At 38.3% G+C, this 22,180-nt stretch overlaps 1 protein-coding gene across 7 annotated transcripts in view; it reads right to left on the bottom strand.

Moving 5' to 3' along the window:
* Positions 1 to 22,180, bottom strand: part of B3GNTL1 (UDP-GlcNAc:betaGal beta-1,3-N-acetylglucosaminyltransferase like 1) — a 118,778-nt gene that overhangs the window by 62,594 nt on the left and 34,004 nt on the right. For 6 of the 7 annotated variants that reach the window (XR_009968712.1, XR_009968711.1, XM_062639766.1 and 3 more), the window contains one exon: positions 20,050 to 20,145. Coding sequence is in view for 5 of the 7 variants with exons in the window: in XM_062639766.1 (XP_062495750.1) it covers positions 20,050 to 20,145 (96 nt within the window). In the remaining 2 variants the exon portion in view is untranslated. Of the gene's footprint in view, positions 1 to 18,135; positions 18,285 to 20,049; positions 20,146 to 22,180 lie in introns of those variants that run through there. The other variant, XM_062639771.1, reaches the window with a different exon arrangement.

Raw genomic sequence — 22,180 nt, 5'->3', positions numbered from 1 at the left:
AATAACCATGTTTATATACTGATTTTCATCCTTTTTTCCCCTCTGACACTAATAGAATAAGGCCAACCATTCACTTCATTAAAAAAATACCCAAACCAAAAACAACTGAAAAAGAACCACTTCCCTCTGGCATTAACATTCACCACATCTTTAGATATATTTTACGTTTATACAGCTGACTGAATGAAGAATAAACACGACTATATGAAAAATACTGACACAAGTACTAAACCACAGAGCAGCTGATCTTATGTGCGTGCAGAGTAATGAACTCCCTGATGGAGTTTTCAACTTGGAAAACCCTATGCGTCTTCTATTTTAGATTCCTTTCCACAGTTAACAACTAAAGGCCTTATTCATGAGGTAAATTTATCTTGGGAAATGCCCTGAAAGCACAGACTGTACTCCTCCTATGTACAGTAGCTTACTATTTTCTGAAGATTTATCACACACATGCGAGATTACGTTTTGTTATTTCCAAAACTGATTATAGTATACATACTATACAGTAAAAGGATTGTTTTCATGAGCCTTCTCTTCTGAACAGACTCACCTGATTATATAAATCTTCTAATTAAGGGATTTAGGCTCAATCATTTTACCCTTGTTTCTTTATTGTCTTGTGCTTATTTATTGTTACAGCAGCAGCTGAAAGAAGCATTTGGAAAGATCTCACAAGGAAAAATTCTTGTTGGCATTTCACACTATGTGCCCAGCCAGCTTCTGTATAATCACACAATAGCTAGTGAATTATAGAGTGTGGTTTTTAATTTATTGCAAGATTTCTGTCTTCTTTTGGCAATACAGATCTCTAATCTGAAAACCACAGCGAAAGTCTAGATGGGCCTGGATTCTGGTTTCAGTTCATTCTTTGGCCATGATGTGTAATATAAATCAGCTATACAATGCAACATGCCTAAAGTTTGCTAACATTTCTTTGACACTGAAATGTGGGAATCTGACATCAGAAAGCCAAAGGAAAAGAACATAAAGATGCATGGGGAATGTTTATATAACTATTAAATTGTAAGCACTATTCTTGTGCTGCTAAAGGGTATGACTCCATCTCCTGAGAACACCATCTCCCACTCAACTGAAGAACTGAAGAGAAAAGATGTTATATTTTAACAACTTATATACTTAGGTTATATTTTAAATTATGATCTGCACAAAGGAATGCAGCTCTAGATGACAAACAACTTGATCAAATACTTCTAGGTAAGGATACCAACTGCCTTTAGGTTTAAACCCTTCTCCGTCAAAAGCTCCTATTCTGGGCTACTTTCTACAAGCATAAAAATACAAGTAAGCTTTACTCAAAGCAGCTGAAAGATGTCTCAAATTTTATTTATACATGTAATAAGAAATTTGGATCTCTGAACACAGGAAAGCCCATTTACTTTCTGATCCATAGAACTCAAGGAAACTGATTCAGAGATTTAAAGACCAAACCTACAGACCCCCAGGAGGATGGTTTTGAAGGCAGTACATAGGTATGATTCTGTATGAGCATCTTAAAGAGTTCTGAATGACAGCTGGTTTTGACATTTGTGAAACCTATGCATTCTTTGGCACCAGTATTTTACCAATCAGGAATTGACAAGCTACACAAAACACAACCCAGACCCTCTGCTTGTACGGCACTTCCTTGAAGTTCTTCAAGATTTCCAAGGTAGAAGGATAGCAACAACAAAAGGAGCATCTGAAAGGTTGCACTGACATCGGACACGTGGGGTAAGAGAGGGACATTACTGCAAACATGGACAAAACATTTTGCACTAAAAACACATGAATACAGGCTGAGAAAGTTGGGACTGTTCAGCCTGGAGAAGAGAAGGCTGTGTGGAGACCTCATAGCAGCCTTCCAGTATCTGAAGGGGGCCTATAAGGATGCTGGGGAGGGACTCTTCATTAGGAACTATAGCAATAGGACAAGGGGTAACGGGTTCAAGCTTAAACAGGGGAAGTTTAGACTGGATATAAGGAGGAAATTCTTTCCTGTTAGGGTGGTGAGGCACTGGAATGGGCTGCCCAAGGAAGATGCGAATGCTCCATCCCTGGCAGTGTTCAAGGCCAGGTTGGACAAAGCCTTGGGTGAGATGGTTTAGTGGGAGGTGTCCCTGTCCATGGCAGGGGGGTTGGAACGGAATGATTTTAAGGTCCTTTCCAACCCTAATTATACTGAGATTCTGTGAAAGCAGGAAAATTATGTTCAATTGAAAGATAACCTGAGAAGTAAATGAACTGATGATAGAAAAAAAGGAGGTGCCATGTATTCAGAAACAAAGACAACCACCTTCTCTGTCATGCTTTGTTACTATATATATTGAGTGTGGTGGCTGCATCGATTTTGCTTTGTAATCCTTTCTGAACACAGAATACATTTATCAGTCCTGCAGGGCTGGGGTTTTGGTGGTTTGGTTGTCTGAGGGTTTTTGTATCAATTCCCCATATCAACTTGGGCGCATTTTAGCATCACTCAGGGAAAGGTGGTTTAGGCTTTTTTGTTGGGTTGCTCTGGGGTTTTTTGAATTAAACTGCTCTTGTGGTGTAACAGTCTCAATTTCAGGTTCTTTGTCACGTTTCCATTCTGCTGTTATCCAGCCACACCAGGCAGAGGTCTGAGTTTAGGGGTTTTATTGTTTGCAATGAGGTGCAACTTCCTCTTGGTAAAAAAGCTTCATCCTACATCCTCCAAATTTTTATGTTGATGGGGATTATCAATTAGTTAGAAACTGAGTTTTTCTTTTACTGTATCTGTACTTTTAGTTTTCTGCTTTTTCTTTATATCCTTGTGAGCTGTTCTTCTACAACAAAACCCCTCCCACCAACTGCCAGCCTTAGTTCATAGTGGCAGTTTTGTCATCAGTCTTGCAATCTGATTTGATTATGTCTGAAAATTTTGATGGGCTTTTTATATATGCAAGTTCAGGCCTCCCAGTCATATTTTCATTCACTTTGATGGGTTTTGGCTGCATTAAACTACTTAAACTAGAATTTTTATTGTTGCAGCTTAAAGATAGTAGAGCTGACAGAAAAGCCCAGTGACAAAGAGAGGCACATTTGCCTGTGGTTACCTCATCTTCGTGCACACTGCCTCTCACTTAATTCCTTCTGGAAATACACATTGTGTTGTTTTACAAACATCATTATCATTTTCATTTCCTTTACAGGGAGTTGTCTATCAGCAGTCATTATTATAGTGCCCTAACTATGTCAACTCCACATAAAAGTTCCAGCCTTCTATCCAAACACCCCTCAGCTCCGTTCTCAAAGGCCTATAAGGGAACAGAAGGAAACACAATATAAAAGCACTGGAGCATATGTCTATACACTTCCACCATCAAAATAGAAAAATCACTGACCCAGAAATACCCTGAACTGTGTATGGTTCTCTAAAGACCACAGGCAATCAACAGAATGTATCTTGGCTCGACAGCAATCATAATAATATTTTTCTTCTTTTTCCCCCTCTGTTTTTTGTCTTAAACGAGTATAATTGTAGCTCCTTGTGGTGTGTGATGATGTCTGGGGTAAGAAGGTAAGAAGAAAAATCAGGGTGCCCCAGAGAATGTGGAAATACTGACTTCAAAGAAACTAGAAGTCTAACCTGTTAGAAAAAAAGGACTGGCTTAAATGTTTCTTGACCAAAAACCTTCTTAAAGCTCTGCTAAGCATGGCATCCAATGGAGTGCCATGGAACAGGTCTATTGCTCCACAACACAGCAGAGTGTTTTCACAGCAGGTTGAAAGGAACAGCACAGTGGAATTCTGTCCCAGTGATGAGACTACTTGGCTTTTCAGAAAAATTTCCTTTGATTTTTATGTTCTCTGCTCTACATCTTATTTGTTGGATTGTTATTATGAAACACGTGCTTGTTTGCAGCACAACTTCCAAACTCTTTGTTTTTCTCCATCTACTTAGACAATACTAGGTGTTTCTGGTAGGCTTTAACCTAACCATTGACTCATAACCTAACCATTTACTTGTCCCATTAAATAAGTCCAAAGTGATGCTTTTTATGTTATATTTTATAACATAACACCTTGTAAATAAGCATTTTCAGCTAATGTCACCTTAAACTGATAAAAGGTCTTTAAAATTCTCTCAAACAACTGTTCATGATTGCTACATGTGTGGCATTATGCATTTTTATTTTGATGTACAAAAAGAACTGCTTTATACCCAATCCTGTAGTAGAACTAAAAGAGGCACAAAACCCAAGCATGTCTCTCTTTAAATGCTTGCTTTAAAGGTGCCACCACCTATTTGAATTAAGAAGAAATTAGCAAGCAGTAAGACAGCACTTCCTAGAATGTCTAGCATACCAAATATAATCGTATTGCTACACTGCCTTGTCAGGAAAGAAACTGTCAAAACCTAAACCTACTGGCTTCTAAGCTGCATAATAATCTTATGTGTCTTGTGTAAATATACTTGCTACTAAATTGCATGCTTTAAAACAGAAAAAGATGTAGTTCTTCCACGATATTAGTCAAAGACTGATTCCACAGCTAGGACAGAAACACCACTAATTTTTAACTTAAAGGAAGAAAAGCCTCCACAGTAGGCAAAACACTGAATCACCTTATCCTAATATGTTTGGATTCCTAAGAAATGCCATCAAAACTCATGAAGCTTTGGTTGAGACAAAAGAAATAATAATAGGCCTTTGTTGAACATCAAGAACAACTTAGTAATCAAGTTGCATATGCAGAATTCCAAGCTGCCTTCACACACAAACTGCCATAGTGACAGTAAGTCAGTGAGTCTTTCATACACCAGTCCCTTTGATCCAAACATGCAAGAAGCTCATGCCCAAACACACTCACCAAATCTTCATGCTTCAGTTCACAAAGGACAGAACAGCAGTTTCAGTGTCAGACTCATAAAGCAAGAGCAGGAAGACAATCAGAAACAGTTACACTGCTTATTATTTTGTTCTAATAATAACTGGCATTTTTCACCATTTTTTACCATCACAACGAATTTCAGAGTCCTAACACAGGGTTCAGCAAATTCCCAATAAACCATCAAAACCAACCTCCTAAGAGACTGAAAAAGATTTGGCAATATAAGTTTCCAACACAGACAAACCAGTATTATTGATTTTGCCTTCTCCTCCCAGTGTTTGCATATGAATTACCTTTCCTGAACTCCTTTCTGTCATTGCAGATCCCTTACTCCTGTATTTCTCAACACAACTTTCCAAACTACAGTCCTCAGAAAGCTCCCCAATCCTTTCCTTTCCCCCTGATTCTCAGGGGAAAAAAACCCACATGCACAGCATTTCTTATCCCATTCCTGTCATCTAGCAGCCTCGCTGGCCAGTGGACATCACAAACCATTCTATTAAACTGTGATATGCTCTGAGGATTTCACAGCAAGCATCTAAGAACGCTCTGTGTGTCTGTGGAGAGTGCTTGTGAGTTAGGTTTGGAACGACACGCTGAGTTTATCAAAAAGACTGCTGGACCTTGCAACTGCATAAAAAAAAAGCAGTCAGGATAAGACTGGGAAAGGCATTCATGCTTGATGAGAAAGGTAAAAGTATTTACGTTTAAAACTATTATTTTCTGATGGAAAACAATCAAAGGCTAAGGAAAACAGCCATTTTATTGTCTAACTGTATTCCAAATTATGCCTTTATTGACAGAGCAGAGAATTCTGGCAGGGAAGGTGGCTGATGCAAAGGAAAAGTGGATGAACCCAGGGAATGCATTGAAATCGTCTGCTAAAGGAGGAAAAACAACAGACAAAGTGGACTGCAAACGTTAAAGAGGCAGCAGCAGAGGCCTGAGTGTCAAGAAAATGAAGGGGACTGAACAATAGGAGGATATTGCTGGGTAACAAAGGACAAAGTCCAATGGCATTATATGTGAAAAACCAGCACATATTACTCCAGTTGTTTATATTAGTAGGTGTGAAGGTCAGCTACTCATGGGCACTTAATGTCAAGTGACATTAACAAGGACAAAACAGGATACTACTGTAAAATTGACATTTTGCTGTTACTGACTTCTATATAATAAATATAATCTGAAAGGCTTTAAGAGGGACCAGCAGCCAAAAGAATTACTAATCCAAGCATAACTAGGCTTAACAAATGCAACTAGGAGTGGAAAGAAAGGGTTAAACCATTTTGTGCTAAAACAAACAAACAAAATCATTCTTCAATTCAGGCTTAAAGGTTCTCACTTCTTCCATAACAGAATACAGATGATTCACAGCTGTTTGGCATCTGTCACACTTCTACCTAGTGAATGCATTCCCTTTGTCATTGGAGAGCTCCAAACGCATGAACTGGAGTGCTCACAGCCAGCTCACCAGAGTGTAAGCATCGTGAATGTCACTGAATGTTCCTTATACATGTCTGCTAGTGGAAATCAAGAACTGGAGACCTGCAGGCATGCTAATACGAATGCAGTATTTGCTTACCTATGCCTGAGAAAAGCCGTTTTCACTTAGTAGAGCTACTTTGTGAAACAATCTGGAAACATCAGCCTTCAATTCAGATTTTTTTATTACATACATTGTTAGCAAATAAACATACTTCTTGCAGTTAGAAAGGCAGGAAAGTGTCAGTTCCTCTGATTTACAGTCAGAGCAGTCTCATGTTTACTGAATTATTCAGAAAATACAGTTGTTACTGAGCTGCAGTATTTTGCAAATACAGGATGAGCCAAACTGTGGTTATTTTGTTTTGAAATGCAGAAGCTTTTGGCCATATGAAACCAATTTTATGTATGCCACTGATTCAAAATAAAATGTTTATGTATTACTTTTGGCATCAAATTATTAGATTGTATCACATGGAAGAAGTCCCTCAGTTGAAACAGCTGTGCAAAGTACTCAAATTGGCTTGCTTGCTTCCTCTTTGATAAACCCCTCGCCTGCTTGGAAATTCCTATTTTTTCCAGGCCTCAGTTTGGTAGGCTTATTTGGCAATCTATCATCTTTCACAGGCACACACTCGCTCATTTCCTAGCAGCTGTGGACATACAAATTTCCATTAAAACCTACACAAATCCACTTAAAAGATCAGATTCAGAAGCTTTTAATCTGCTAAAGCAAGAAAGACTAACAGCAAAGCACAAGTTCTTAAGATAAATTATAGAAAGAAGATATATATGTGACATTTACCCATCTTCTGTTCTAAAAGTTAAAAACGCATCCACTTTTCAGGATAGCACAAGCACATGTATCAAGAGTGTATCTGAAATTAATACCTGCTAGCCCTGTAACACTGCCCCAAAACATTAAGAATAAACACTTTTCCTAAATGCAATATTCTAAAATGAATGAACAGCAAGAAATTTGAAGTTCTGGACAAAAGATATACTTAAACCACTTGCTCTGTACGTAAAACCACTGTGAGAGGGCAGGTGATCCTCATACAACGGGCTATATATGGACACTGATGTAATGCAGAGCTCTCATTATTTGTAAATTCCTGACAACTAGAAGCTCTGAAACAACAGTAAATGTTTAATACTGTTTCATTCCCATAGAAATACATATTTACCCAACAGAGCATGTTAAGACAGTTCTGTAGCCTATTCATGACTATGGCTAAGGCCACACAGCCTTGCTTTTAGCAGAAGTGGAAGAATTGTTTCACGTATTGTTAGAGCGATCCCCCCATTCTCCTCCCCCTGCACTAAGATTAATGAAGTCCTTCATGCCTTTCAGAGCTACAGGAAGCTGAAATAATGACTAAAGATTCTTTGGTTATGCTTTCAGACTTGTCTGTACAACTCTCAAAACTCAGATTCTGGTAAAGTTACCTTGCTTTGTCTCTGAAGGAACTACCTATCCGTAGTACAGTCTTGTCCATATTCAGATTTTCTCAGATGATAACTATTGGAGGACCAGTGGCATAATTCCTTGGTAAAGTAGCTCAGATTTAGACAGGCATAATGAAAATACATACTGGAAGACAATTATGGAAACTGCTCCTGCATAAGGGTCTGGTTTTGCAATAGGCAGATAAGCTACTTCTCTTTGCCAGTTGCTCACACATAATTATGTCTAGTCAGTGAAGCAGATTACAAAAGTAATGGGTTTAGAAAGAAATGTACTTCCTTGTAAAAATTATTATTTGTGTTTATAGACCTCTCTAGTAAAAGCTCAACACTGAGAAAAGATTGCACTTGAGACTACTCATCGAGAGTACTACAAACAACAAGTCCCAGTGTCACACAGACAACCATCACTTTGCCTTCCTGCACAACGGGGTAACTAGCTCACTCATAACTATACTTACAACTATGGAAAGTGTCTGACTTGACCCAACACAAACCATTCCACTATTTTTTTACTACATGAAAGCAAACAGATTTTCACTATGGTTTTCACTAAAGAAAGTTGAATTGTGCTTTATATCTAGCTGCTTGCACCTGGTATCCTGCTATAAAAGGAGCCTTTGGACTTCACCTATCCTTAAAACAGAACTTGAAACTAAAGTATTAGAGAAAATGTGCTTGCTACTGAGGCATGTAATTTCTTCCTTCCTCTTTATTCTAAAGTTGTTCACATTACCTACTTGAGGAAAAAAGCCCAAGCAACCTGAGATGTGAGTCACACACACGACATGGCAGATTCTTATCACAGGGACCCTTTCCTCACCAAATACTCTATTTGTGTTCAGTAGTACCCTCTATTGTACAAAACAGCATGATAGATTCAAGCATTGGAACTTGACATTAATGTGTTCGATGGACATGGCTTCATTATAAAAGTCATGAAAGAGTTAGTTTAAAATATGGCAGAACACCAGAAATTGTTTTGCCACTTCCAATTCTAGAAACCATCTTTGGTTTCTAGAACATGGCAACAAGGTCCACAAAGTTTCTTCTCCTTCCACTAAGCTATAGTTTTGTTCATTCTCTCCTTCTCATGGTCTCCAAAAGGGCAAAGGATGCTTCCTCCAGCACCACCTTCACCTCTTCAACTTGAAAGTCAACATTGTTTATTTGCCAAAGAAAATTTTATTCATTTTCTATCACTAATGCGTGTTTATTTATAGAGCTCTACCAGCAAAGAGGAAAATGGGAATTCACTGGACATGGCACCAGCATCATCATTACTTCAACAACCACATTCTGTTTGAGACAAACTGAGCTACACTTAAAACTCTTAACCACTGCAAAATGCCCATTTATACCAGTATGCCAAGCAGTGCTGTCAAGAGGGGATATGCCCCAAGGCACCTGCAACCACTGGATTTTAAAGAAAACTGCTTTAAAAGCAAAAGGGTAATAATTAATCATTTTTAAATTGCAGGAAATAGCTATTATTTAAGTTCTTGAATAAAAATACACTAAAATTTGTGGGGGATTGTGCTTTAAATATAAGTAAGCTAAAAGAATGGAAATGTGAAGCAGTAAATGAAAGGGTCAGCTGTCACATACTCCCTAAAGGGAAGAAGCAAACATCTAGCAAAGAAACACAAAATCCATCACGAATTTTAACCCACACCTTTGTATGAGTAGACACGGATCTTACAAAGCAGAACAGAGCCCTCTAGTACCATTATTCTTTCAGCCAAGAGACAGAACCAAGGCCTCACAAAAGTGACTTTGTACAATTTAACTGGGCTGTAGCCCACAAAAACTGCTATCGCTGTCGCCCAGCGTGCTGACAGGAAATAGTTGCTGCCTTGAGCCTTGATCTCCCCACGTGAAATGGAGCTTGCTGGCTGACCACAGACCGGCCTCTGTTCTCTTTGTAATTGTCAACATCTGCTCGGCAGATCTATGAATAATTTTATGACAGAAAAACAAGAAAGATCTCTCCTACTGACTCCAAAGGTTGTTGGGTTTGTTTTTGTCTTCTTAAACACATGTAATGTGACACTGAGATTAAGAGAGCCTGCTTTGCTCATTGGTTGAGATCTGCATCCTTCTGGAAGATGCCATTAAAATGGAACTCAGGGCAGGCAGGAAAAGCTAATGCTGCTGACTGGTACCTTCTAAAAGCAGGTGGCCAAGCAGGTTGGCAGTTGAGATAGTAGAGCATTTCAAATATTGTAGGGAAGAGGAGCAGCAGTCCATTGGTGTGCGCTCTGTAGTCACTACCTTCACACAAGGCATCTGTGATTCCTCTGCTTCATGCCAAGTACAACAAACCTCCACTCAAACGTCTTACTCCTGGAGAAGTGAGGGTGTAAATACACCAATGGGCACATTCAACATGACTGGATTTTCAGCTGAAAGGAGAAACAACCTAAGGACAACTTAGCAGCACTGTCACTTGAAAACTCCACTTTCCTCTTTCAAGCAAGCCATCAGGGATCCCAAGACTGTCAAGCATTTGAATTTAACAGTCTCTAATTTATCTTCATTTCCCAGTCACAGATGTATTTATACAATTATTTATTTTTACAGAAGAGCACCATTATGAGAGGTATGGATAAACTCTGGGGGACATGGCCACACTACAATTTTAGATTGTCACCATGCCTGGCTAAAAAAAAGAAGTAGAGAAAGCTGGAGATGCAGGGACGCATTGCCAGTGGCCTATTGGCAGTACTCATTAGTGATGCTACTCTTCATGAGCAGTAGAAGTGGAAGAGTGGAAACAGCAATAACTAAAGAACAAATCACAAGGGGAGTATTTGCCAGTGTCATTCTCACACAGCTTGCCAGGACTGGAAAACAATGTGACAAGGCTTTCTTGACTGACTCCTGCACACAGTACAGGTACATTATTGGCTGTACATGGAACAATAGAAATAAAGAAATCCTTTCTCCTTTAGTTTAAATACCCAGAAATACTCAGGAGGAAAAGAACAGTGAGAAGCATAAAGCTAAACATGGTCCTTTTAGTGTCTTGCTGAAGCATATGCTATAGTCAGGTCCACCACAATCACTTCTTAATCTCTCTTTTTGGCTTCTATTACAACAAAGCTGAGAATTTCCCCGCAGTTTCCCCTATGTAAATGCTGAGACAGTAAGATTGCTTCTTGGTAGCTTGGGTTCACCTTTCTGGCCTGGCAGCGCTCTAAATGAAGCGTGCCAAAGCATATGAGCACATTTAGTTTAGCACTGCTTCGAAGAGATCTGTAGACTTGTAGGGTCTGGTTTCTCCCAGAAACATTAAAACTTGTTTAAATGCAATTGTCACCCTGGTGACCCAATTTACCTCCTTTCCCTGAGACTTCAACTCAACAGATTGAGCATTTCACAGATACAGTACTGTTTTCTCCTGCATATGAAGATGATTACTATGCTGCTCCTTTCTTGCACTCATGGGGGGTTACATTTCTTTATTAGAAACTACTAAGCAATTTGTTCCTTGCAGAATTAATGGGCTATTGACTATGTGGTGAACTTGCGGTTCTTCGGTGAAGCACCAGGGAACAGGCAAACTTGGGGTGAGAGATGAAAGAAAATGAAGTGAGAAAGTGAAAGCTGCTGACTTCTGTCACTGCCATAACAACCAAGTACAAAAATCTGCCATGGAAAACAGCAGAAAACTTCAGGACACAGAAAGGAAACAGAGTGTGAGACCTGGCCATAGAGTCCCAAAGTCCCCAAACTGACACAAAGTCAAACCAATGGGTTTCATGCAAATAAAAGTCTGGCACGGACATTCAAAATAAATTTGAATTAAGGTGCATAAAAAAAAAATCCGGATCACCATTATGTGTTACTAAGCACAAACTTGGCCCATTTCACTAGCTTTTAGCAAAAACATGGACATGACTTGCTATAGAGCATTCACAATCCTGCTGCAAAGGTGCTTAAAAAGGGCAGCGGGTGACAAATGGAGACAAGAATAAAGAACATGAACATTAGATGAGACAACAATAAAACGGAGGCACACCAAGCAAATGTAGAGCAGAAGCTGTTTGGGCTAAGTGGCTATGGAAGGAGCATTTGTACAACATGTTGCAATCTGATTTAAAACAAAAAACACAACCCCTCCAAGAAACAACAAAGCAAAACAAAAAGGATGTGTATCTTAAGTGTCACTACTTAGGATTTGAACTCCCATCAGTCACGCCATTCTGCTTTGTGTTATACAGTAAGAAATGACCTAGATACAGAGAGTACAAGGAAGATGAAAAACCATCAGTAATATATTGCATCAACTCAAAGCTCTTGCACTTTACCATCCATCAAACAGGTTACACAAGACAAATACTTTCATGGAAGAAATGGTTATGCTACAGAGACTTGTACAGATTTTAGTATAATCAGAGTAGTGCTGCTCTCTCGTAGAGATGTGGTTATAGTTGTATAAAGGTTGTAGGCAATTGAGACATAACCATGAGCTATGCTGGTACAAATGTGCCTTTTCTACAGGCGAACCCAGAGTATATTCTGGCATCAAATCCCTGATCAGACAGATAAAACAATCAAACTTCTACAAGCTTAACAGCTAAATTATAGACAGTGCACTTACTTGGCCGTTAGTGGCAGAATAAACTCCCCAAAGTCATAAGGATTTAAACAGTATTTTAAGTGAAATTTGAACCATTCTTTCAACAGCAAGAGCTTGCCTTCATTTCTCTTTACCTCTTTATAAAGTAATCACAATCCCGAGATTCATGTTCCTTACTATATTTATTTCATTCTGGCATTATTAGGGTACAGGTATGTAAAGAATTACCCAAAATAAATATAGACTTCCTGGCACACTAAGAAATTATACTCCTGAAAATAAGCCTTTTTATTGTACAAACTTTCTGAACACCTATCTTTTATATTGACTGGCATGTTGAATACCTACACCAATAAAGTCAACACCAGAAATGAATGGAAAATAGTTCAAATTTGTATTAAAAAAATGGTAACATTTGCTTTTTGTGTTTCAGTAGCTCTGAAGAAATCACCGTCACTTGCAGCAGCCACAAAGCCATCAGACTTGGTTTACAGCAATCAGAATTGTCTGTTTCCCTCAGATTTTATGTTTTTACAGTGAAAGGTACAAAACTGCTGGGTTTACACTTCTGCGCTGCCTTTTCCTGTGCTTGGGAGCAGTCACTGCAAGTGATGCAAAAGGTTAAATCCACCCACATCATCGAAACCAACTCATCCAGAGAGGTGGCAAAGGACCAACAGTCACACTCAAAGCCAGATGCAAGACCATTTCCTTCCTTGTTATACACCCCAGGCACTGCAACTGCTCCGATTTCCGTTTGGGCCGGGGCTGGACTATCCCCCTGCTAACCACAAAGCACATGCCTACTCCACCTCCTTTACATGTGATTGTTCCAGTTCTCAAAATGCGAGCTGCATACACAAGCACTACTTCTAGAGGAACTAGATGTGCTAATCATCCTTAAGACCATGTTATTGCAATAACTGAATAGACAAATACCTTTTCTTAATGAAAAAGGACACGCTGTTCACAGCTACAGTGGATCCAAGCTACCACACTGAAAAGCTCACTATTAGTTTTCTATTTGCATAGCTGCAGCTCAAGAACTTCTAATCACCGTCCATTTGGCCAAGGCTGTACAAAGAGAATAAAAAATCCCATGTCCCAGTTTGTCACACTTGCACTAAGGAAAACAAAAAATTAAATCTAATTGTTAAATCTGGCTCCTTATATTCAAAAGGAGTTGGACTGGACCAGGATCTGTTCTTTTTACAACACAAAGACAAAAAAGCCTCAAACACAACACTAGAACATATATCGGTAATACTTATGACATTATACAGTATTTTAGAGTTCAGCTTCCTTAAGTAGTCAAAAAATCTGAGAAGCAAGAACTACTGGAGAGACCAATGTCAAACATAGCAGGGTGAGCTCAAGATAAAAAATGTATTAAGAAATAGAATCTTGACTGTGATAGATCAAACTGGCCTTTAGACCTACTGTCCGTCATGGGAGATGATGCTTCCATACTCAGCCATTCCAATTACTATAGAAATTACTGAGCTCTCCTGAAAATCAGGCCCAGTACTTGTATCACTAAAAACTGAGACAGAAAAGGAAGTTTTTTCCAGTAATAAATAGAATGCACTTCACTTATGCTTATATACAATTTTTAAACCAGTGAGAAACTATTCAGTGCCAAGTTGCAAGAGACAAATGTTTTTTCGTATATATAAGTGTATTATACAGAGCTGCACTGCAGTAAAAATATGTCTGAAATCAGTAATTTCTATTACACCAAAAGCCACAGTAAAAATATTTCCTTTTTTTTTGTGGCATCAGCACTTTGATTTCAAATTCAAAGAAAGAAAATGACAGGAAGTTAAGGGTGTATCTGCTCTGTGCTCTCACAGAGGACCAACTGAAAAATAAACATCACTAAACTGGTTGGAAAGTTGTATGTGGAGCAGGCTTTTTGTTTTGAAAGGGGAAAGAAAAAGTTAGGGCTGCTTCAGTATCTCACATATCATTTTAGAACAAAAACTGGGGTTTGTCCCTCATCTGTTAGATGAAAGTTTCCTTAAGCTATCAAAGGCACTGGGAAAAGCCCAAAGCTAGCACGTCAGCAGGAGAAATAAGGAAGATCAAACAAGAATAAGTGGAGCATTCCAAAACTAGAAGTTATTAGTTGGTTCCATCCATGTCCCAGCATTAATAACCAAGTCCCGATTTTACTTTAACTTCTCAGCCCTATCATACAAAGTGATTTTCAGAAGTACTGAAGATACACAAATGGTGGTAATAGTTTGGAAAACAAATTCCCTGTTTCTGAAGTCATAAACCTTGACAGTTTCCCTTTACACTTGGCATTACCCGTCCACCTCTTACATCAAATGTCTTAAGAAGAATGCTTTTTAGGATGCAGACATGCTGCATTCCATATTGGTATGCTTCATTACTTAAAATGGAACAAATTCCAACTCAAATCAGAGATGAGCTTTTCCCTACCTGCTTAATTTCAATGTCCACCAAAACCTTATTGTGCTTTTTCTGCCATACAAGTACCCATCATGCTGTAGGACAGCATTCATTGTGAACTCCTTGGAATAAAGCCAAACTTCCTCTACTCCCAAGCTGCTTTTATACTGTATTATAATGTTTCTGCTACATTTAAATATTACAATGTATTATGAACCACAGTCAAGCCTTGTTTAAGCATGCAAATTATCAATCAATATACAAAAAGGAAAAAACCAAATTATTTAACACTCTTTCCCTAACAGTATGCCTTTAAACTCATGCAAAATTGCTAACACGCAAAGCAAAATCCGTATGCACTTCTGAACGACTGCAAACCTGTTTCTAAGTTCAAAACTACCTGACCTTGAGACGCCTTTACATAAAGCCTCACTAGGAAGTTCTAATTGTGCTTTGAGTTCACAGATGTGGCTAAGCCATTTCTCATTAAACTTCCTAGAACTCCACGAACCCCTTTGACATGCATTTTCAAATGTAAATATAAACACTGACTAGCTTGTGAAACTTTGTTCTCCTCTGGAGGAGAATGAATCAAGGATCAACCACAAAAGGAAGCAGTTGGGTTTTTTTCTGACATGGTATATGCTTAATCCCACACAAACCAGAGAATCTACTGTAATTACATAGTTTGTGGCCTCGGTTCTTTTGTTCAGTAGAAAAATATCAGGACTTCACTATTAATTCTTAGGTAAAATGGGGGAAGGAAAAGGAAATGGTGTCAAAAAATCCCAACATGTGTCGAGTCCTTTTTTATTGAAGGACAACAAACAAAAGTGAGACATTAAGAGTGACAAAGATACAGGGGGGGAGGATATCAGTCAGTCTTTTCATCTTCTATTCATTCTAAGGTAATGAAAGTCTTACCTCTGTCCTGCTTTTGCCTTTACTAATACAACCAGACAACAGGCATCGCATATATCCACTTTCAGACTGCCACCTCAACACTGACAACCAGCCCTAGCACTAAGGTGGAATTTTCTGGTCTGAGATTGATGATTAAAGCCAGAGATATTCAATCTGTGGCCCACATGGAAAAATTCATCCTGTGTGCAATCTACTCCTACTGGCTTTTTCCCCAGTAAGAAGTTGCCTGGTGAGATACATAATGACAATACAATACCGAGTGTATTGAATTTATGGAAAAGGTCCAGCCATGTTATCAGGTCCTTCTTGCCTTGAAGGCAAGCTACATGCCCAACACAGGCAAAATGATCTGTTTCCAAAGTGAGTATCTGTAAATGCTGATTTGTAGCATGAACTTTTATCAACTGTTAAATAAAGTCTAATATAGGAAGGCTTAGTAGGTAGAGTAGCATAGCTTTTAAACCTATCAGCTAAATTTAACAGAACAGCACAGAAAAGAGTGTATTACAAAACTCTAACATGTTAATCATCATTCTTCTATCAGGTGGTCCAGAGAGTTTGTTGGTAAGAACTGCAGATCACCTGTGAAAGCTTCCACATTTCTGCAACACAAAGAGCTCTGAGATCATCCGCAAAGTACAGCATGTATCAGGAAGCAGTACAGACACAGTCCCATGGAGCAGACATACAGAATCACCATGTTCTGTTCAGACTGTTCCTTTGTTTAATTAGGACAGTCCAGTCTTATCAACCATAGGGCCCACTCCTTTCTGGGAGTCTCCTCGCATGCTCACATCTCCTCTCACTCTAAGCTTGCTGTCTGCTTCCTAAGTGAACAACAATATGAAAGCAGAAAAATCTCTTGTCGCTGGGGACTTAAAAATGGTAGGTCAGATGGAATAATGCTTCAAGCTGAATTTAATACTCCACAGGCTGTGAGACTAAACTAACCTAAAGCAGTTATTTGACAGACATGGATATGAACTCAGCTGGTTTAGTAACAGTCAGCACCAATCCTTAAAAACTACTTGTATAAATATTTGTGGAATTAATCCAACCTTAAAACCATTTAGACCTTTTTACTTATACAGCACAGTAAAATTTTCAGTGTACAAGAAGGGCTGCATGATCACACTTCAATCATGTTTCAAGCACAATTCAGACTTGGATATCCTGTAGGATCAGTTTTAATCTACATTTTTTCCACTTCAACATCAGAACAGTCAGTTCTCTTAATTTGTTTGCTCATTTTCTTCCTGTACCTGTCACTGTGCTCTGCACTTCCCAAGAAGTTAAAATTATATGTACATACATTTCAACTATTGGCAGAAAGATAGCAAGTCTAGCTGAACACTTACACATGTATTTTAAGGCTTATATTACTATACCTATAAAAGTGTTTTATTCACTTATCATATATAGAATATAACCTTAAACAAGCAAATATTAAACTTTCAAAAGTAGTTTTCTCATTATTATGCTCTCTTTGTTCTCTCTTCCTCCCACCAAACTCTCTGGGGTCTATATTCTAAAATTTCACGCATAGCATAAAGTATCTTTGGAATGTTACAGTATAATTGTTTAGAGAAACATTTAATGGATGAGTAAGCATCAAGAGGCCATGGCTAAGGGAAAAGAAAAGTTAAAATGCTAGAAGCCTTCTGAATTGAATGATCTTCTCAGCATGAGGACAGGGATGGACATTTGATCCAAAACTCTGGTATTGACACAAGTGTTTTAAAACCAGCAGCCAGCATCAAGGCTCATGAAGCATCCAACCACCTAACAGAACATTTGCTACCACCCACCTCCTTCGAACTGGACTTCAGCCACTGTCTCATAAAGCAATCAAACACTGTAGGCTATTACTGATCAATAACATGAATATTATGATAGGAGATTACATGATCTTGACAACTGGCTATTTTCTTTGTTTAAATCAGTTACTTGGTTCCTGATTTACAGCACAAATAATTTGCATGTGCATGATACAGAAACACAACTGGAAAAAAAGCCAGGCACTGAGTAGAGAGACAGCTAAAAAAAGCTGAACAGTCTTTCACTACAGGAAACTGCTGGAGACAATATGCTGTAAATTAAAGCCAATTTTCCTGAATTCCCTGAAGGACTGCTCCTCCCAGAGATTCTACAAATTCATTAGCAAAGGCCCATCATTATAGTTTTCTTGGGGCTTATTCACTGAAGAGAGTTTAAAAATAGCACACCCAAAGTAAAACATGGGATATACCAGAGGTAGAACAGTAGGACAAATCAGGCCTAACCTTACAGAATTTATACCCTGATTATTAGAGCACAGCTGAGATGGCTTCTACACTCCAGTTCCTCCTTCTCCTTCCAATTCTTCTTTAAGTCAAGGAAAAGCAAAATAACAACCTCCCTACCTGAATTTCTGATGAGAAGAATGAATACTGAACCAGGAGAGGTGCCATATACCTCCATACACTGCTCTGGAAATCAAGCTCTTCTTGTAGCCCCAGGTTAGAAGAGCCGGGCTTCCTGCAGACTTGTGCCACAGCTGAAGCTTGCCTAATGATCAGGCACCTAAAATCTCTGTGGTGCTTAACAACATATGACTTGCAGCTGGGGCAGTGTATGCTCGCCTAGCTTCACATTTCCAGAATGTTCAGAAATATGGTGTCTTTGAGGAACCTCTATTTCTGCATTAAATTTGGTGGAAAACAGGTAACAGGTTTAAAACAATGAATGAGGAATACATGAATAATGGGATTTTATAAATCTCATCTTGTTAATAAGCTCCTGGGCTAGTAGCACAAGTTCTGCTATGCAGCCTTCTAGCTCCAAACCCAATCTATCTTCCAAAATTCCTTGTCTATTTGTAAATTGTGTGAATCTAAATCGTATGTAAAGATAATGGATTGCACATGCTGCTTGAGTGAGGCTTTAAGAGATATTTGTAGGCACATAAGATTGCAAGGGACTTCTCAGGTTACTGCATTTGTATCTTACTATCAGAAACACTAGATTAAATAATCTCTTCCTGAAGACATATACCCTCATCCTAAAAACAGTTTTCTCTTTACATAGCTCTATTTAAACAATCTCAAAACCAGGACAGTTCTTTTAATTTCCAGTTTAACTCATTAAAGACCCCATCCAGTGGCCACTTAGATGGGACTGTGTAGGACAAGGTTTTCTTTCTCTTCTCCTCAACAACACACTGATCCCGATGTTGCAGTCAGATTAATTCACTGGTTTAAATCCAGATGGGTTTTTTCTAGTGCTATACTCAGAGACAAATCCAAATATTCCATGGGTAACTTCTTCTGTAACTACTTTCACTTGGTGAATTATAGGAAACTGTAACACCACTGCTGATTTAAAACAAGGTCTATAGATTACTTCTTGTGTTACAATGACCATAGCAGAGCCTTTAAGTATGTCTTTTGGGGTTAGGGTAATGGGGAACACAATAGTTTACAATGAAGTCTAACAAACAAGGGTATGTTAATCTTTTCAGCCACTTAAAACCAGAAAAATCAAAAGCAAATGTCTTCCTACCGTAGCATCACAAAACCCAAACCCAAATACTTGCATTTTAATGCCTGCTGGAATGCTTTCTGCTAACCATCCATTAGATTTCTTACAGTACTCAGTACACACATATTCTTCCACAGGCTGGACTGATTTCTTCCACAGTTTAACTTGTTTTTGCCAAAGTCTCTTTTAGTTCAGCACTGGCCGCCTGCCTAATGAAACCACCTTTCTTTATGCCAAAACTGTCATCTTCAGTTGCACAAGACGCATCTTACTTACAAACATGTATAATGAGCCCAATGTTTTATGCCTGAAGAACTGCTATTTTAAAATGACCTCTAGAAAAACTTAAACAGATACAGAAGTAGTCAGTACCTAACCTTGGTGAGGGGAGAAGTCCTTTTCAAGACAGATTTTTTTTCTTTTGTATTTAAATACACCTTTTAAAACAAAAAAAGCTAAACTAACTATTAGAGGATGGAAGTGCATGCATTTAACCACAGAGAGCAGTGAGAAATGTGAAGCTTACTCCAAACCTAAAGCTGAAAGCTCCATTCTCACTGTGAAGTCACCATACATAATGATCACATGCACTATCAATTTACTGAAAAGACTAACCTTTAAGAACCTGACAAATACTTGATGTATTATCTTGACCTGATATACTTGACTTATATTATCAAGTATAAATGCTTAATATAAGTTATCCAGTATTCCTAATGACTGACGAAAATCCATCTAAATAAACCCATTGCTTTATTTTTCTGCTGTAATTTCAGTCACAGCTGAAGCAAGAATACCTGTGTAAGAAGTTGTTCTTCAGTCAGACTATTGATCCAACGAGTATACCGTTCAGTAGACTCCGGTGGCTCTCTTCTGATTTGGCAACCAACAATCTAAAGCAAACAGCAACAAAACAAGACCATAAAATAAGCATTCAAAACACAGGAACTCCAAGAGTTAAGACTATCTATACAGTCCATATTAGCCCTCTGCTATGTTTATAATATAATATAATGTAGTATAATACAGCACAGTTGCTCTGCTCAAATATTAAGTAGTTACAAACTTTCAAAGATCCAGACATTCAGAATGCAAAATATTAATTTTAATATTCTGAACATGTACTGGCATAATAAATGGCTTCCAATATGCATAAAACAGAATGAGAGAGGGATTTCATACTATCTATAACTGGACAGACACATATTAATACAATTTTATACAAACATGAAATGTTTACTCAACAAATCTCTGGTTAGACAAGGAAGAAGCCAAGGACAACCGGAGGAATGTGACTACACAGAACTCTGCTACTTGCTACTCCTGATGGTCTGCAATCTATCCTAAACCTTCAGGGTAGTACAGGACTCAGTTACAAGTGCAAAGTAAGCTGATACTGTTTTATCCCAACTACTGTACTCCTGTAACTGTCTATTTCTCTTTCAGACTTTGATGAGTACTTCCTGTTGAGGATATGTTCATGCACTGGGATTTAACACCAAAAGGTAGGTATTAGCATTTCTAAACAAGAATTTGAGAGAATGAAGTTCTGCTCAAGAAGCCTGTGGAAAACTTACTTGGTTTATTTTCCACCCTAAGCATTCATAAGGAATGTAAGTGTACACACTGAGCACAGCAAGTTTAAGTCTTTCAGGTATCTCTATTTACAGAGCTTTAAACCCCGCACAGATGTAAGCAGTCAGGCTAGAATTCTGCATGTGCAGTTATGAATACTTTTGATGTGGTAACAAAAACACCATGAAGAGATCTTGCTGGGCGACTGCTGACAATGAAACATCACAATTTAGAGTATGATTAAATACAATCAAAATACAAGACATGTAAAAAAAGAAGCCATGATTTGCTCATCCCAAAGAACAAAAAAGAATGTCTCTAAGTATGAAATTTCTGCTCCATGACAATTATGAATTACTATGGATAACTTCAATCCTTGTACTGACTTTCTCCTGAATTACAGCTAAGTAATACTAAGACATTCTCAGAAAGTGAACCCAAAATTGTTTTAAACTGGGTATCATTTGTAAAGGAGGCACGCCACAGACACAAAAAACTTCACAGAAGTTGTGTCAATGTACATATATCCTGTTCTGTGAGGATGATTTTTACCTAAGAGAACTATATACAGAACTCGTTAGTCTTCATTAACCAAGGCCTCTTTAACCTTCTCTTGCATGTTCTAGGTTTCTATAACTTACAGACACTTTACAAAATGATGCACAAAAATCCAAATGGGAAAATTACACAGCAGTTCTTTCTCAAAAGCTATTCCATAATAATACAATATAGAAACATATTCTTTATTCAAACAGTAACAGCCTAACCCGAACAAACACAGAATCAGAAACAGCTTTCACAAGGTAAGAGATAAAAAAGCCATTTTCAAATAGAGCCAAGTAGTAAGTGCAGTCGTCTCTTTCTATGCAACTTGACATTGAAATGAGAAGTAGAGGATAGAGTTTCTTATTTTTATATTAATTTCTGACCAGTCTGATCATTTTCACAAATGCTATTGACAGTTTATGCAATCTAAAAAAGATGCGGAATCCAGGTGCTCCGCTAAAGGACTGCAATTCCCTGAAGTCCACAGAACAATTGGTTCAAATCTCAACTCCTTATGCTTCCAGAGAAAACCCAACGGAGTTGATCAATTATCTGTCCATACACTCAAGGAGAGGTGAAGGCAAACAGAATAACTGCTATTCAGTTGGGTCCTGTCAGCTCTTTTCTGTAACATACATCACTTCTTGTAACCTCCAGAACTGGACTTGGACTCTTAGCCAGCGTTTCCACCTCTTTCCATATAGCCGTATAGACTGTTCCATGCTCCAATTTACTTCTCTGAATTTTGTCTTGTAAAAATGATTCTGTATTTATTGTATGTAGGACTTGAAGTACTTTCAGGCTTTT

This window comes from Pezoporus occidentalis, unplaced genomic scaffold, assembly GCF_034315485.1.
Source record: "Pezoporus occidentalis ecotype Australia unplaced genomic scaffold, CSIRO_AGI_Poc_V1 ctg62, whole genome shotgun sequence".
NCBI lineage: Eukaryota > Metazoa > Chordata > Aves > Psittaciformes > Psittacidae > Pezoporus > Pezoporus occidentalis.
Note: the sequence above shows the minus strand (reverse complement) of the source record. Positions and strands in the feature narration are given on the sequence as shown.